At 45.4% G+C, this 15,853-nt stretch overlaps 2 protein-coding genes across 3 annotated transcripts in view; both read left to right on the forward strand.

Annotated features, from left to right (window-relative positions):
* Positions 1-10,842, forward strand: part of BTK (Bruton tyrosine kinase) — a 34,014-nt gene extending 23,172 nt beyond the window's left edge. For both annotated transcript variants that reach the window (XM_019956373.2, XM_070784633.1), the window contains 12 exons: positions 262-449; positions 1,461-1,523; positions 2,095-2,149; positions 2,435-2,514; positions 2,694-2,821; positions 3,631-3,705; positions 4,427-4,598; positions 5,106-5,322; positions 6,354-6,418; positions 7,012-7,130; positions 7,652-7,809; positions 10,347-10,842. In XM_019956373.2, coding sequence (XP_019811932.2) covers positions 262-449; positions 1,461-1,523; positions 2,095-2,149; positions 2,435-2,514; positions 2,694-2,821; positions 3,631-3,705; positions 4,427-4,598; positions 5,106-5,322; positions 6,354-6,418; positions 7,012-7,130; positions 7,652-7,809; positions 10,347-10,418 — 1,392 coding nt within the window. In that variant the 3' untranslated portion in view covers positions 10,419-10,842. The remainder of the gene's footprint in view (positions 1-261; positions 450-1,460; positions 1,524-2,094; positions 2,150-2,434; positions 2,515-2,693; positions 2,822-3,630; positions 3,706-4,426; positions 4,599-5,105; positions 5,323-6,353; positions 6,419-7,011; positions 7,131-7,651; positions 7,810-10,346) is intronic.
* Positions 10,843-12,017: 1,175 nt separating this feature from the next.
* TIMM8A (translocase of inner mitochondrial membrane 8A) lies at positions 12,018-14,756 on the forward strand. Its single transcript, XM_019956268.2, has 2 exons — positions 12,018-12,240; positions 13,730-14,756. The coding sequence occupies exons 1-2, from the start codon at positions 12,109-12,111 to the stop codon at positions 13,889-13,891; spliced, it is 294 nt and encodes a 97-aa protein (XP_019811827.2). The 5' UTR covers positions 12,018-12,108; the 3' UTR covers positions 13,892-14,756.
* Positions 14,757-15,853: the final 1,097 nt, after the last annotated feature.

Genomic DNA, 15,853 nt, shown 5'->3' on the forward strand with positions numbered 1-15,853 from the left:
GCCTGGGTCCAACCCTCAGAGATTTTGACATAATTGGTCTTTTGAAACTGCTTGGGTGTTGGGATTATTAACTGCCCTCAAGATGGTTCTGATGCGCATTCCATGCTGAGAGACCCTGCAGGGGTGCTTAAAAATGGTTGTTGAGTTGAATGTTGAATAAACCTTTTATTTTGCCTGATTTGGGTTAGAATGGTTGGGGAACAATAGGAGAGTGCCTGATATCTAGCCAATCTCCCCAACTGTTTTTCCCTAACAACACAGATCTTAAAAAAGCCATTGCCCCCTGAGCCAACAGCAGCACCTGTCTCGACAAGTGAGCTGAAAAAAGTTGTAGCCCTTTATGACTACATGCCAATGAACGCAAATGATCTACAGCTGCATAAGGGCAATGAGTATTTTATCCTGGAGGAGAGCAACTTACCCTGGTGGCGTGCCCGGGATAAAAATGGGTGAGTTCATGTCCGCTCTCCCTGAGCCTTGTATCCATCTACTTTGTGCTTAGTCACTCAGTCGTGTCTGACTCTTTGTGACCCCATGGACTGTAGCCCACCAGGCTCCTCTGTCCATGGGGATTCTCCAGCCAAGAATACTGAAGTGGGGTGCCCTCCTCCAGGGGATCTTCCCAACCCAGAGATTGAACCCAGGTCTCCCAGATTGTGGGCAGATTCTTTACCATTTGAGCCACCAGAGAAGCCCAAGAACACTGGAGTGGGTAGCCTATCCCTTCTCCAGGGGATCTTCCCGACCCAAGAATCAAACCAGGGTCTCCTGCATTGCAGGTGGATTCTTTACCAGCTGAGCTGCCAGGGAATCCCTCCCACCTACTCTGCTACTGCTAAGTCACTTCCAACTCTGTGCGACCCCATAGACGGCAGCCTACCAGGCTCCCCTGTCCCTGGGATTCTCCAGGCGAGAACACTGGAGTAGGTTGCCATTTCCTTCTCCAGTGCATGAAAGTGAAAAGTGAAAGTGAAGTCGCTCAGTTGTGTCCGACTCCTAGCGACCCCATGGACTGCAGCCTACCAGGCTCCTCTGTCCATGGGATTTTCCAGGCAAGAGTACTGGAGTGGGATGCCATTGCCTTCTCCGCCCACCTACTCTACACACATGCAAAATCCTGCATCATAACTCCCCTACTCAGTATCCTGATCAGAAATTGTTCTTCCCACATCAAAGGGAATATGCTCTCCCTCCAAGTACTTCCCAGAGCGCAGCTCTGCACGTGGCCCCCTCCCTGAGCCCACGTGTTGTGGAGCATATGTAATCAGTGCTGCAAGTGCAGAAGCTACACACTTCACTGGCCTAGCTGTGCATTGGCAACATGATCCTCTTTGAGGGCAGGACATTTTATACACCATCATTTGAGACTGGTTCTGAGCCCCAGGATACAAGGTAACCAAATCTGTCTCTCACCCAGATTGGGGAGTTTTGGATGATCAACCCTGTTGTCTCCTCTACAGGCAGGAAGGCTACATCCCTAGTAACTATGTAACTGAAGCAGAGGACTCCATAGAAATGTATGAGTGAGTATGCTTATGTTCCCAGCACAGAATCTTCACAATACAGTATAAACATTTTTCATATTTTCAACAAAATTTTGATATCAAGATACTTATTAAAATCAGCATCAACTGGGTCAGATGATGCCACCAGTTCAAGTGATAGTGCCTACATCTTACCCTTATCCCAAACACCCTGTTGATGGAAGCTGGAGAGGTCACCATACCCCCTCCTCTCCAAATCCAAAGAACTACTGAAAGGAAAACACAGCCTGATAGGAAACACCTGAAAGGGTGAAAAAAGGCAAACTGTTCTGGTTGCCCATTCTCCTGAATCACGGAAGTGGGTTGTCTTCGAAGGCCCTGACCCTCATCTGTTCCCTGCAAACTTCTGCCACTTGCTCTCCATTTCCACAATTCTTCAGCAACAAGCAGGCTTTGGGAAAGGGATATAGTGTGCTGTGCACATGATAGGCACTCAGTAAATAGCAGTTGAGTGAACTGACTGACTCAATGGCATGGGTGAGCCACAGACAGCACTCTTAAGCCACTCAGGCCATGGCCTAGAAGTCAGCCAAGCACTCTCCCTTTCCAGGTGGTATTCCAAGCACATGACTCGGAGTCAAGCTGAGCAACTATTGAAGCAAGAGGTAAGTGTGTGACCACAAGTAAATGGCAGTCTCTTTGCACTTCAAGCAAGGATCCTGAATTGAGGGCTTGCTGCTGTCTGCACCTCCAGGCAAGGCAGTGTCAAGGCTCTCATTTTATGGGGTCCCAATTATACTTTGCAGGGTCAAAAGCAATGAGGCTGCAGCTCAAATGTGGAACTTGGCAGTGAAATCAGGGTTTCTATTTTGTCTTGGGTTTGGGCAGTTGGGATGCTGGTGGCAGTGCCATTTCCTCCTGATGGTCAGCTTCTTTTCCCATCTTTTCAGGGTAAAGAAGGAGGCTTCATTGTTAGAGACTCCAGCAAAGCTGGAAAATATACCGTGTCTGTGTTTGCGAAATCTACAGGGTGAGTGTTACTGTTTTAAGGCTCTGGGGACAAAGAACAGGGGCACCCATCCAACAGTTCCTTAATGAAGTGCTTCTCCCATTTCCTCTGTCGCTTAAACTCAAAACTCACCTCACTTCACTTCTTGGGTCCTTTGGGCCCTTGTTTCCGAGTTGCTGACTCAGCGTCCACTTCTTCAGGGAACCTCAAGGGGTGATACGCCACTATGTCGTGTGTTCCACACCTCAGAGCCAGTATTACCTGGCTGAGAAGCACCTTTTCAGCACTATCCCTGAGCTCATTAACTACCATCAGCATAACTCTGCTGGTAAGTACCAGGGAAACCAGAGAAGAAGGGTGTGACAAGTAGCAAGAGAAGGAATTTAGGACAAGGTGGTTGGGTGAAACATTAAGCCTCATAGGGTAGTGAGACTTAGCTGTGAAAATGAACCCCTGTGATGCTGGATTGAGGTCAAGCGAAGAGGTGGTCAAAGGCAGACCTTACACCCAGTAGGGACTGACTTCCTATTTGGTGATTGATGCTCAGTGCTAAGGAAGGACATAGAAGAGACTGGTAATTAATCAATCAGCAATATTCATTGAACTAGTGTCTACTCCATAATTTTCTTGTTACTAGAGAACACAAAAAACTATTACTTTAGGTTCTTGCCCTTAAAGAACATACAGGTTCAAAAACATCAGAAGAGAATTTCTAAGCAGTGTAGACATTCTAAAAACTGGGAGATTGGGGAGAACATGAATACATGGGAAAAGCTTCATCAAGAAGGCTTGCAGCTGTCCACCATGTCCAGGCAAGGCAGTATCAAGGCTGTCATTTAATGGGGTTCCAATTATACTTTTCAGTATCAAAAGGAGAAGGAGGATGTGAGTTAAGCCTGGACTGGGAGGTGGGGATATATTTAGCTGGGGAGCATACTTCAGTTAGCATTTTATTTTTTTTGTCCCTGAAAAACATTTATAAGAGGAGAAACTTCCAGAAAAATTCAGGTTCATGGCAATCTTTTGGGATTCAAGATGTACTAGAAAGATGAATACTGAAAGTGTGAGGCATTAAGTGTGCAAGGCATCTCAGTCCCTGCTCTGCACCAGCAGCATGACCCTCTCTGTATGTTTTAGGACTCATATCTAGGCTCAAATATCCAGTGTCTCAACAAAACAAGAATGCACCTTCCACTGCAGGCCTGGGATACGGTAAGTGCTTATTTCTCTAGGGCAGGGTGGACCAGCCAGTTGCAAGCACTACTACATCTGGCAGACCCAACCAGACCTCGCCATCCAATCATTCTTGCAGTGCAGTGTTCCATCCCAGCTGCCACAAGGAATGTTAACACATTATAAATGTTAACACCTATAAACGCCGGAGGCGTTAGTTTCTGCAAAAATCTCCCAGTCAATAATGTGTTATGCTATGCTATGCTAAGTCACTTCAGTCGTGTCCGACTCTGTGTGACCCCATAGACAGCAGCCCACCAGGCTCCCCTGTCCCTGGGATTCTCCAGGCAAGAACACTGGAGTGGGTTGCCATTTCCTTCTCCAATAATGTGTTAAGACAGAGCCAAATCAAAGTTATCTAATGAGTTTTCTCCCTCTGGTGGCTCCTACTGAGACTGCAAAAACATAGATTCATAAAGGTTTGTTTTTTTTTCAATTGTGGGGAAAATATCGTAAAGGGATTTTTTAAAGTTGTCTAGTTGATCTTCTTGCTCTATGCCTGACTTGTACCAAAAATTCCCAGACTCCTTCAACCAGTAATCCCCTGTCCCTGAGATTTACCTGAGCAAAGATGAATTAGTACCCCTGAGAATTTCCCTTTTACTGCTTGTCTATTTCTACCCGCAGTAGGGATTCTAATCTATTGTAGAAATTATACATACATGACTCAAAGAATCACATCAAGGCGTTGTCATTATAGGATCATGGGAAATCGACCCAAAGGACTTGACCTTCTTGAAGGAGCTGGGGACTGGACAATTTGGAGTAGTGAAGTACGGGAAGTGGAGGGGCCAGTATGATGTGGCCATCAAGATGATCAAAGAAGGCTCCATGTCTGAGGATGAGTTCATTGAAGAAGCCAAAGTCATGATGTGAGTTACAGTCCAAACTCAACTCTCCATCCAGTCTAGGAATTACAAGGATGGTTCCCACTGTGGTTTAGGGTGATTTATAACAAGGGAGATTTGGGACCTGGGCCTGAGGTCAACCTTTGATTGGTGTGAGTCCTAACTTGCTAAGGTACTCATTTCTCTCTGATACTGATGGAGAATAGTATTGCTCATAGGTGGGTATCATCTTGATACCATTTGAGGGTAAATGTAGAGAATGAGACTTTCAAAAGGAAGACATTCTAATGTACCCTTAGTGTTCACTCAGCCCTGGACTTGTTCCCTGGACTTGTTGCCTGTTCTATCGATGGCTCCAAATCCTGGTTCACCCTCACATGTTAGGCGCTTTCAGAGTTTAGGGTAGGAAAAAGGTTATTATGATTTCTCATTTGACACTCTACTCCAAGGCCAACTCCTTTCCTCCTCAGTTCCTTTCTGAATGATATTCAGAGTCAGAAAGGGAGGACTGGTTCATTGCCTCTCCTGTAGGAATCTTTCCCATGAGAAGCTGGTGCAGTTGTATGGCGTCTGCACGAAACAGCGCCCCATCTTCATCATCACTGAGTACATGGCCAATGGCTGCCTCCTGAACTACCTGAGGGAGATGCGCCACCGCTTCCAGACTCAGCAGCTGCTGGAGATGTGCAAGGATGTCTGTGAAGCCATGGAATACCTAGAGTCTAAGCAGTTCCTCCACCGAGACCTGGTAGGATCTCAGAAGGCTTGGTCTGGGTCCGAGGGATGAGGGGGTGGAAGTAGCACAGGAAGACATATCATCCATGGCTGAGGAAGGTGGCTGGAGCCGTGATTTCAGTTTTATCTAGAAAATACTAAAAGTTTGGTGAGCCTCTAGCCCAGTGGTCAGCCGGTCAAGGAACTCCAGCCTCAACACCATAAGTTCTGCCACAGTGGGAGCTGGAATGCTCACTCCCAGCCCCTCCTACTATGACAAGGAAATGGTAGGAGTCTTCCAGGGGCAGAAGGGCAGCCCTCATCCTGATGAAACTGCTTTTTAGCACAGAACCATCATTCTGGTTATATGAGAATCACAAACTGGGTGTCTGTTGGTGCATTTTTCAATGTTATATTAATATATTAGTTAGCAAACACTTAAAAACATTTCACATTAAAGAACTGAATTTACAGCTTCTCATGAAAATTGACATCATCTTGTATCATCAGACCCATATTCTCATAGGCCATCTTAACTGTCGGCCTATAAAATACGGGCCTGGTATTACAAGATGGTCTAGCTGCTCACAGGAAAGTGGCTGACCTCCCTTAGACCAGACACTTATCTGACATCTCCACCTACCCACTTCACTCTATCACTTCCCCTGCCTGGCCTCCCGGGGCATGTTTATTTCAGCCATGCCAAGGCGGAAATAGCCCTAGTCCTGTTGGTAGAAAAGCAGAAAACAAAACACACTTGCCTTCCGTCCTCCCTTAATTCTCTCGACATTTCAATGCACGAAGGGTTGTCATGGAATTATCAATGTGAGTGAAATCATGCTGCAAGTCCTCAGTGCTTTACTTATGACTTTACTTATTATGGGGGTTGCTCTATATGTGATGGAAGCATATCAAAATTCTTCAGTGGCATCAGCTGACTCCTGTTAGGTGGGAAGGTGTCTCTAGATAAAGGAGATGAGGCTTCCCTCCCCTGGTGGGCAGAAGCTTTGTGCCCTTAACCTGTGCACCAAGGACAGAGTCTCACTGGTATCTGTTGCACTACAGGCAGCTCGGAACTGTTTGGTTAATGATCAAGGAGTTGTTAAAGTATCTGACTTTGGCCTGTCCAGGTGAGTGCAGTCTTTTTCACCTTTCCCTTTAAAAGTAAAACTGGCACAGTACAAATGTGAGGTGACACTGTAACTTTTAATCGTCTCCCTTTCCCCCTATAATTCTAGTTTTTTCCACCATCTTTCTATACCTTTTCTTTCTCTGAATGGTTTAAGTCACTTTTCATCCGTCTGTTTTATTGTTATAGCCCTCTCTTCTCCTTTCTCCTTTGCTCTTTTTTTAAAAAGCTAATTTCCCCGATACTCTGTCTTATTCTGTTAATCCTGTTGACTTTACTCTGTCTCCTTTCCTAATGAGCCTAATTGCCATTGTTGACTGCAGAATTGAAGGAAGGGAAGGATGGGAAAAGAGAAAAGAGGGAAGGGAATACCTATTAGACCTTATGCCACTTCATCCTTGCTGTATCTATACTGTCAATCAGGAAAGCTAAGTTGGATATGAAAACAGGAATATGTTAGCAATGGCATTTGTAAAAGACACTGTAGTATTTAGCCTGTAGTATTTGTGCAACTCTTATGGCTCTGCCAAGAAAATTTAATCAAATATCAAACTCTCCAAATTGTAACAGCAACAAGTCCTGAATCCTTTGCAGGTATGTTCTGGATGATGAATATACAAGCTCAGTAGGTTCCAAATTTCCTGTCCGGTGGTCTCCACCAGAAGTTCTTATGTACAGCAAGTTCAGCAGCAAATCTGACATTTGGGCTTTTGGTGAGTGGATACGATTACATGGATTATACAGCTCAAAGGAAAAGGAATGCTGTTGGGAAGTTCACACTCTGCAACCTGCACAGAGAGACTGTTATTTGTTCTTGCTTTCATTCATCTAATCCTTAGGGAATCGGGCACCACAGGGGTTTCTGGGGATTAAAAACAGTAAAGTAGACACGATTCCTGCCTTCTTAGAACTTAGAATCTATTGAGGGAAACAAACAATTCATTCAGTATTCCACAGCTTCTGAATACTAATTATGTACCAGGGACTCTGCCAGACTCTATAACCACAAAGACAAATAAGATGCTGTCTCTCTCCTAGAGGAACTAATGGTCCAGGGCAATCCTGATTACCTCCAGTGTACTCAGTACTATAGCAGAAGTTTGAACAAAATTTTTAAAAAGCCCAGGGGTGGGGTGGGGGGTGGAACCACCTGAATGTAATGTTTGAAGTTGATCTAGGAACACTAGGATCCCTCTTACCCAGAAACAACACATTTTGTTTTTTCATTGTCTAGGGGTGCTGATGTGGGAAATTTACTCTCTGGGGAAGATGCCATATGAGAGATTTACTAACAGTGAAACAGCTGAACACATTGCCCAAGGCCTACGTCTCTACAGGCCTCATCTTGCTTCAGAGAGGGTATATGCCATCATGTACAGCTGCTGGCATGAGGTAAGTGTTTTAGTGGGACCTCTTAAATTATTTCCTTGAACGTACTTTCCCATGTACCTGACCAAGCACTGACACCCTACTCTCCCTCGTCATATAGCAACTGAGCACAGACAGATAGCTGTACACATTCTCAAACCCCAGCCTACATCCCAATCCTTTCATGACTAGAAGTTTTTCCAGGCCCACTCCAATTCTCACTAGAGGATCATTCAGTTCAGTTCAGTCGCTCAGTCATGTGCGACTCTTTGCGACCCCATGAATTGCAGCACGCCAGGCCTCCCTGTCCATCACCAACTCCCGGAGTTCACTCAAACTCATGTCTGTCGAGTCAGTGATGCCATCCAGCCATCTCATCCTCTGTCGTCTCCTTCTCCTCCTGCCTCCAATCCCTCCCAGCATCAGAGTCTTTTCCAATGAGTCAACTCTTTGCATGAAGTGCCCAAAGTATTGGAGTTTCAGCTTTAGCATCAGTCCTTCCAATGAACACCCAGGACTGATTTCCTTTAGAATAGACTGGTTGGATCTCCTTGCAGTCCAAGGGACTCTCAAGAGTCTTCTCCAACACCACAGTTCAAAAGCATCAATTTTTTGGCACTCAGCTTTCTTCACAGTCCAACTCTCACATCCATACATGACCACTGGAAAAACCATAGCCTTGACTAGGTGGACCTTTGTTGACAAAGTAATGTCTCTGCTTTTTAATATGCTATCTAGGTTGGTCATAACTTTCCTTCCAAGGAGTAAGTCTTTTAATTTCATGGCTGCAGTTACCATCTGCAGTGATTTTGGAGCCCCCCAAAAATAAAGTCTGTCACTGTTTCCCCATCTATTTCCCATGAAGTGATGGGACCAGATGCCATGATCTTAGTTTTCTGAATGCTGAGCTTTAAGCCAACTTTTTCACTTTCCTCTTTCACTTTCATCAAGAGGCTTTTTAGTTCCTCTTCACTTTCTGCCATAGGGTGGTGTTACTCCAATACCATCTCGGCTTTAGGGAGAGGGGTGTCATGGGGCCATGTCACCTAGCATAAGTAGGCAGCCAGAGGCATTCAGACAAGTGTATGGACATTAAAAAAGAAAACTAATTAAAATTTGTGTTCATTCCTTTGGGAGTCATTGGCCCTTTCTTCTGCTTTACTAACTGCACCCTTTCTCTGGCTGTGGTCCTAAATGAGATTTTTTTTTTACATGCTAACACCTGAAAGGGAACTAAAATAGGTAGTTCTCGTGGTTTTTCTTTTTTTTTTAAATACAGTGCATTATGGGATATGTGGGTAGATGTGGTATTTTGAAAATAAAGAGCCTGTCCCACTATTATTAAAATCCTTTGCTGCTCTCACCTTGGGTTCTTCACGGGTACCTACACCATTTTCAATAGATCCTTGGCAACCTTAATTTGGCAAACTAAATCTCTAGTAGGAAATGAGTGCTCAGCTCTTAGTTCTGCCCCATTAGTAACAGGGAAAGACTGACAGTGTCTAGCAAACACGTATGTGAATCTGGAGCCATCTTTGTGGGGTGAAAAGTAGGCATTTGGATCAGAGCATGGCTCTTTTCCCTTTGACAAATGACTCAGGTCAAAGAAAGTGTGGCGAAAGGGAGAACCCTATGAGCAATTTCCCTTCTCTCTCCTGTGCTGGGCAGGATTGAGGGTAACTGACTCTGCTGCTCCCTCCCAACTAGCACATCCTCACTCTGCTAGTTAAGTATTTCAGATAGGCACTTTCTCCACAGCCTGTTAATATAGTCATGAAACTGGAATCACATCAGAATCTCTGTGGAACTCTTAAAACTACAGATGACTGGGCCTTACCTCCAGAGATTCTGACTAGGTATGTCTAGAGTGGGCCTCAGGTATATTTTTTTAAACTTCCCGGGAAATTCTGATACTCAGGTTTGAGAATCACAGATTCAAAGGAACAATAAGTTGATGACTTTTGGGTTCTGATGGATTGAGACTTTTCTTGCATAAATATATCTTGAATCACTAAATACCTCAGAGGCTTATGGACCATGGCTGTCACAAAAGGCCTTAGTCTGGAGGCCAGATGGTAGTAATAAGAGGTCCCAGGTGCTTAGGAGGCCTGCCCAGTGAAGCAGCTCCTGCTCTTGACATGTTCGTTCCTTTGTTAACTTTGGCTTTAGGATGGTTGAGACCAAACAAAAATTATCACAGCTTATAGGATTTCAGTTCAGTCAACCACTTAAATTTGTTTGGTAGCCACTTGAGGGTCCAAAATAAGAATGCATTGGTGTAATGAATTTGGCTTTAGTTTCAATCAGTGTTTGTAAGAATAATTTTCAAAATTTCCTCCCCACATTAATAACCCGATTTACTAAAGATTTAAAGTGCACAAGCACTTTATGGAATACTTCTATTTCTCCTCTCTCTCTCTTTCTTTTTTTGGATAATCCACAGGGTATGCTACTGGGCATATAGCATAAATTTCATAAACATTTGCTGTTTACTCATTGTGTTTCCCTTGAATTCTGGACTCTAGCCCACTATAACGCTCCATTTTTTTCTTTGGTTTTAGAAAGCAGATGAACGTCCCACTTTCAAAATTCTTCTGAGCAACATTCTAGATGTCATGGATGAAGAGTCCTGAGCTCACCAATAAGCTTCTTGGTTATACTCCTCTCCTCCACAATCTCAATTTCACTTTCTCTGAGGAAATCCCAGGCCCTTTGTGCCCTTGCTGAATACACAGAGGCCCCTCTCCACATATAGGAATGCCTTTCTATCTCTTCCCTGGGATACTATTAATACCTTCTGAGCAAAGGCCAAGGAATTTTTGTGCCTGGTATTTTCCCCCAGAGAGGAAATTTCCCAAAAGTATTAAAACAGACTGAATGTGGGATTGAATCATTTGGAGGGAGGGAGGGATGTAAATAGCCTCACAATGGGGGTCCAACAGCTCTTTGGGTAGGCAATAGAGCTGGGTGGGGGGAGGTAGAACTTGGCAGGAATAAAATGGTGTCATAAAAATGGAAGGGGAGGGTGTTTTGATAAAATAAAATTACTGGAAAGCATGAAGGTTTCTTGCTATTTCGATTAATCATGCAGCCTTCTGGAAGCGCCCTATCTCAGTGTTCCGGGAAACTGCTGTGTGGGATTGGTGTGTCACATTTCTACTTTCGGAACTCCATGGGATTCTCCACATTTAATCCCTCTGTGTTAGTCGCTCAGTTGTATCTGATTCTTTGCGATAGGAGGGACTGTAGCCCCAGGCTCCTCTGCCCCTGGAATTCTCCAGGCAAGAATACTGGAGTGGGTTGCCATGCCCTTCTCCAGGGGATCTTATCCACCCAGGGATGGAACCCAGGTCTCCTGCATTGCAGGCAGATTCTTTACCATCTGAGCCATCAGGGAAGCCCCTTTAGGCCCTCTGGCTCTTGGTAGATTCTGCTTCTGAATCAGGTGGTGGTGGTGGTGGTGGTGGTGGTTTTGTTGCTAAGTCGTGTTCAACTCTTGCGACCCCATGGACTGTCGCCTGCCAGGCCCTTCAGCCCATGAAATTTTCCAGGCAAGAATACTGGAGTGGGTTGCCATTTCCTAATCCAGGGGATCTTCCTGACCCAGGGATCAAACCCTCGTCTCCTGCCTTGTAGATGGTCCGTTGTATTGCAGGGTGATGCTTTACCGCTGAACCCCCAGGGAAGCATCTGAATCACAGACAGCGATCACAAACCAGAGCTCACACCCTGGCATGCGGTAGGCATTAGATACCATCGGAATAAATCTGACAGGTGAAGACAAAATCTGCCAGCGCCACTTTTTGCTACGTCAGGCGGGGTAAATTCCATTAAAGAACTAGAGCCAGGGGCCCAGGACAGCAAAGCTACGGACCCAGCAGTCCCTGCCGAGCACCAGCGCGGCAGCGGGGAAAGCGTGGGTCAATTTGGAACCCGACTGGGGCGGGGCTGTTGGGCCGGTAGCGAACGGGCCACATGGTCCGAAGTAACTTCCTTTTTTTAACCTTTCTTTTCTTTTTGAAATAACGTCTCAACAGCGCCACGGAGCTGGGCGGACAGTCCTGAGACCTCCGGTCGCAGACACGGCGCCGCCGGAGGGTCGCGTACAGGGCGGAGCGAGGCGCGTGGACAGCTGGAGTAGAGCCCAGAGCCCGAGACGGGGTGGGGGCGGGGGCGGGCCCCCGCACAGGGCCCCGCGCCCGCGCAGTGCGCGCGCGGGGCGGTCCCAGAGGCAGCGGGTTGTGGTTCCGGTTCCGCCGCGGAGACACGTGAAGGTCGGTGAGTTGGTGTGGAGTTCGTCTCCGCACGCGTGACCGCGCTGGGATGGATTCCTCCTCGTCTTCCTCCGCGGCGGGTTTGGGCTCGGTAGACCCGCAGCTGCAGCATTTCATTGAGGTGGAGACTCAGAAGCAGCGCTTCCAGCAGCTGGTGCACCAGATGACGGAACTTTGTTGGGTGAGGAGCCTGGGGCTGGGACCTGGCCACTGTACCTACTTGCCTGTCCTTGCCTCGCGCACTCGCCCCGACGTCTAGAATTCGGGGAAGGGACAGGACCCGGCAGAACCCCTTGGTTTCCTTAGGTTCCTCAGGCCAAGCCGGGAGGGGAAAAGGGTGACTCCGCTTCTCAGGGGGGTGTCGCTCCGGACCTCAGCTTTTTTAGTGCAGAGGATTGGGTATTGTAGAAGACTTATGCTGTTGTCTCAACCAGAACTGTAGGCATTCAAGGTTGAAGCTACCTAGTGCTGGTCACCAGGACTGATGAGCGCCCCCACTATTGGTATTTAATGTTTGGTATCCTGAGTCCCAGAGAATCAGTGAATCTCCCATCCCTGCACTCCTCAGAGTTTGCCGTAATTACTTAGTTGCTCTAACCGTCCCTGCCGAGGAGTGACTCTAACCCACGAACCAAAAAAGTGGAGTAATCTCTACCAACATACACACTTTTTTGCCTTCTTGTTGGATTGTTGTGTAATACCAAGCCGTTTCAGGTCTGAAGGTTGAGGAACTGAGTATGCCCTGTTAGGGGACTTTGGCAAAAGGGTTGAAGGCATTTATTTGCAGCTTGGAATCAAAGTGTTCTCTGGCTGCCAAGGACAGCATAACTACTCTGCCTTGACATACAAAATTCACAGAATTCAGAAGCCAAAGATAAATTTCCTTGGAAGTGGAAAGACTGAGGCTTGTGTACACAACAGAATAATGAACGAAATTCATTTGAATTATAAACTTATGGTATCGCTGGACTCTGACCCTCAACAAATGATTACTTAGCTCCCATCTGCCTTGAACTAGAGCGGTTTGATTCTTTTAAATATCTGGTTCGTTACATTTGGACCAGGCAGTGGTGTGGTTCAAGACTCCTTTAAGAATCTGAAAGCAGTGGGCACTTTAGGAAAATTCATACAATTTTCCATTCGTCTTGAGAGAGAGGATTCAAGAGCCTCTGGCTTAAGTAGATATTATAGAATCTCCAGTCATAAATATTTTTTTTTCCTTTGGTAGCTTTTATGGTGTCTTGCTGCAATGATCTGTCCTTTCACCCATTTATCCCGCAGTTAGTTTAAAGGCATTTAACGTAAGCAGCATTGTAGAGTTGTAACCAAATTCAGCAAAGGGTTAACTTCCCTAGTATTTTCCTTGCATTTTGTCATTTGTCTTGCTCTGTAATATCTCAACACCATCATTTTCTGACTTACTATCTCTGTGCCACAGCTTCCCTCTTTGTAAAATGAAGATTAATAATAAACTGAATCTGTTCCATAGGGTTGCTGTAAGAATTTAAGGCTGTGGAAAATTGCCACACAGTAAACTGCTGAATGTGAACTGTGATTAACATATCAGATACTGTTTTTAGGTGAAGTTTTTCCTCTAAGCAACAAGAAGCTCCACCTCCTTTTTTTTTTTGCCAAGTTCCCTTTGTGATTCTGTATCTTGTCCTGAGCAGGAAAAGTGCATGGACAAGCCTGGGCCAAAGTTGGACAGTCGGGCTGAGGCCTGTTTTGTGAACTGCGTTGAGCGCTTCATTGACACAAGCCAATTCATCTTGAATCGACTGGAACAGACGCAGAAATCCAAGCCAGTCTTCTCAGAAAGCCTTTCTGACTGACCTCAGCATTACCTCTTTGGAAAAGGAAGGTAGTTCAAGAGATGAAGAGCAGTTGATGGGGTAGTTGAAGAAAAGGCTATGGGGGAGTTGGCCCCCACCTTTGTCACTCTTGGGACATCCTGTCATCTGAGAATGAACAAAGACCAATTTTTGATGTGGGGGATTTGAGGGTCAGATGTATTTGGGGTTGTGTTTTTTTAATGCTAATCTTGTGAAACAATTGACAGATGAATGAAAAACTCTACTAGATGCATATTGCTGTTGTGGGATGATGCTTTTCTTGTAGTCCCATTAACTGCTTCCTATAATTTTAATAGTGGAATTGCTCTATAATTTGATACTGGGACCAGATAGGTAATAATCTGTTATTTGTGTGGATTCATTTCAGATTTTTGGGGAGATCAGTATACATCTTTGTGTCTCTCAGAAATGGCAGCAGTAGGGGAAGAGTAATTTGGTACTCAACTGTAGGCCTCCTTATCCAGTGTTTAATTATCAGTGCTGGAAAAAATATATTTCAACTTTCTAGATTCTCTGTCTCCCTTATACCATGATTCACTTAAATATCTATATGACATATGATCTCGAGCTAGTACAGGTTGCCTGAGAGTCTAGAGGCCTTTAGTTAAAGGAATCTAGCCAGTGAACGTAATTTTCATACTAAACTGCCACAAGGAAGAAGTTAACTTACCCTGTGTATCAGGGTTCAAAAAATTTTAACGATGTGCCTCAATGAAAAAAATTAAGATTTGGACCAGTCAGAAACTAACAGCAGTATCAGGTCGAGGTGCATGCCTAATGTAAATCAGTGTAGTTTCCATTTACTGCGTCTTTTAATGACTGAAATAAAGGCTACAAGATTCAAGTCTGTGACTGAGAAGGCTTTCTATTCTGATTATCACCTGCACCCTGGAGAGATTTGGATCCAAGTGGGCTGGTTCCAAGGCTGAAATGTAGTCAGCCTGGGTACCTGTTCTGTGCAAGTTATGGCACGGTATTACAGCAACCCCTGACCTTTCTGAGAGAAAAGAGACTTTGAAATGAGATGGAGGGGAAGGAGTTCAGTACTGATGGTCAGTTCCCTGAGTGTAGTGGAAGAGATTCTTGAGACTGGATTCCATTCCTCTTACTTCACATCCTAGTGGAATGGAATGTAGACCTAAATTGGAACTCTTGCTGGGAGCCTCTAGTGCCAATCCATGAAGATTGGGAAATACACATTTCTAGAAGCCTCTAGTCCCTGCTTAACTTCCCACCGTATAGGCACTACAAGGAAAGTTTGAAAACTCTAGAAAACACAATAAAATAAACATTTAAGTACTTATTCTGCCACATACCGTTTTGGGGACCAGGATGTCAGCAGTGCTCAGAAATAGTCCCCGCCTTCATGTAGCTTCTGTTTTCGTGAGGGGAGACAGGCCACAAACACATCCATGTGTCAATATAGAGTGCCATGCAGAAGAAGCAGAGTAAGAGTGTCAAGGAATGTTTGTGGGGCATTGTTATTTTAGCTAAAGATGGTAGGAGAAGGCCTCCTGGGGGAGGTGACCTTTCAGCAGAGACCTGAAAGAACTAAGTAACCAAGCCATGTAGGTATCTGAGAGAAGAACATTTCAGGTAAGGGTGATGCCAAGTCCAAAGGCCCTAAGGAGGGAACACCAGTGTAGTAGAAGAATCTGAAAGTCAGTGTGGCTGAAGGAAAAGTGAGTAAAGTGAAGTCGCTCAGTCGTGTCTGACTCTTTGCGACCCCATGGACTGTAGCCTATCAGGCTCCTCCGTCCATGGGATTTTCCAGGCAAGAGTGCTGGAGTGGATTGCCATTTCCTTCTCCAGGGGATCTTCCTGACCCAGGAATCGAACCCGGGTCTCCTGCGTTGCAGGCAGACGCTTTACTGTCTGAGCCAATGCAGGAATAGTAAGAAATACATCAGAGACTGATTGAAGATGGGGCCTGGGGACGTG

Source organism: Bos indicus, chromosome X, assembly GCF_029378745.1.
Source record: "Bos indicus isolate NIAB-ARS_2022 breed Sahiwal x Tharparkar chromosome X, NIAB-ARS_B.indTharparkar_mat_pri_1.0, whole genome shotgun sequence".
NCBI classification, from domain to species: domain Eukaryota; kingdom Metazoa; phylum Chordata; class Mammalia; order Artiodactyla; family Bovidae; genus Bos; species Bos indicus.

Bases quoted from the DNA above. Each gene is read 5' to 3' on its own strand.
- TIMM8A (XM_019956268.2), top strand. From the start codon at position 12,109: ATGGATTCCTCCTCGTCTTCCTCCGCGGCGGGTTTGGGCTCGGTAGAC. The intron at 12,241-13,729 runs GTGAGGAGCCTG...TGTCCTGAGCAG, and splicing joins AGATGACGGAACTTTGTTGG to GAAAAGTGCATGGACAAGCC.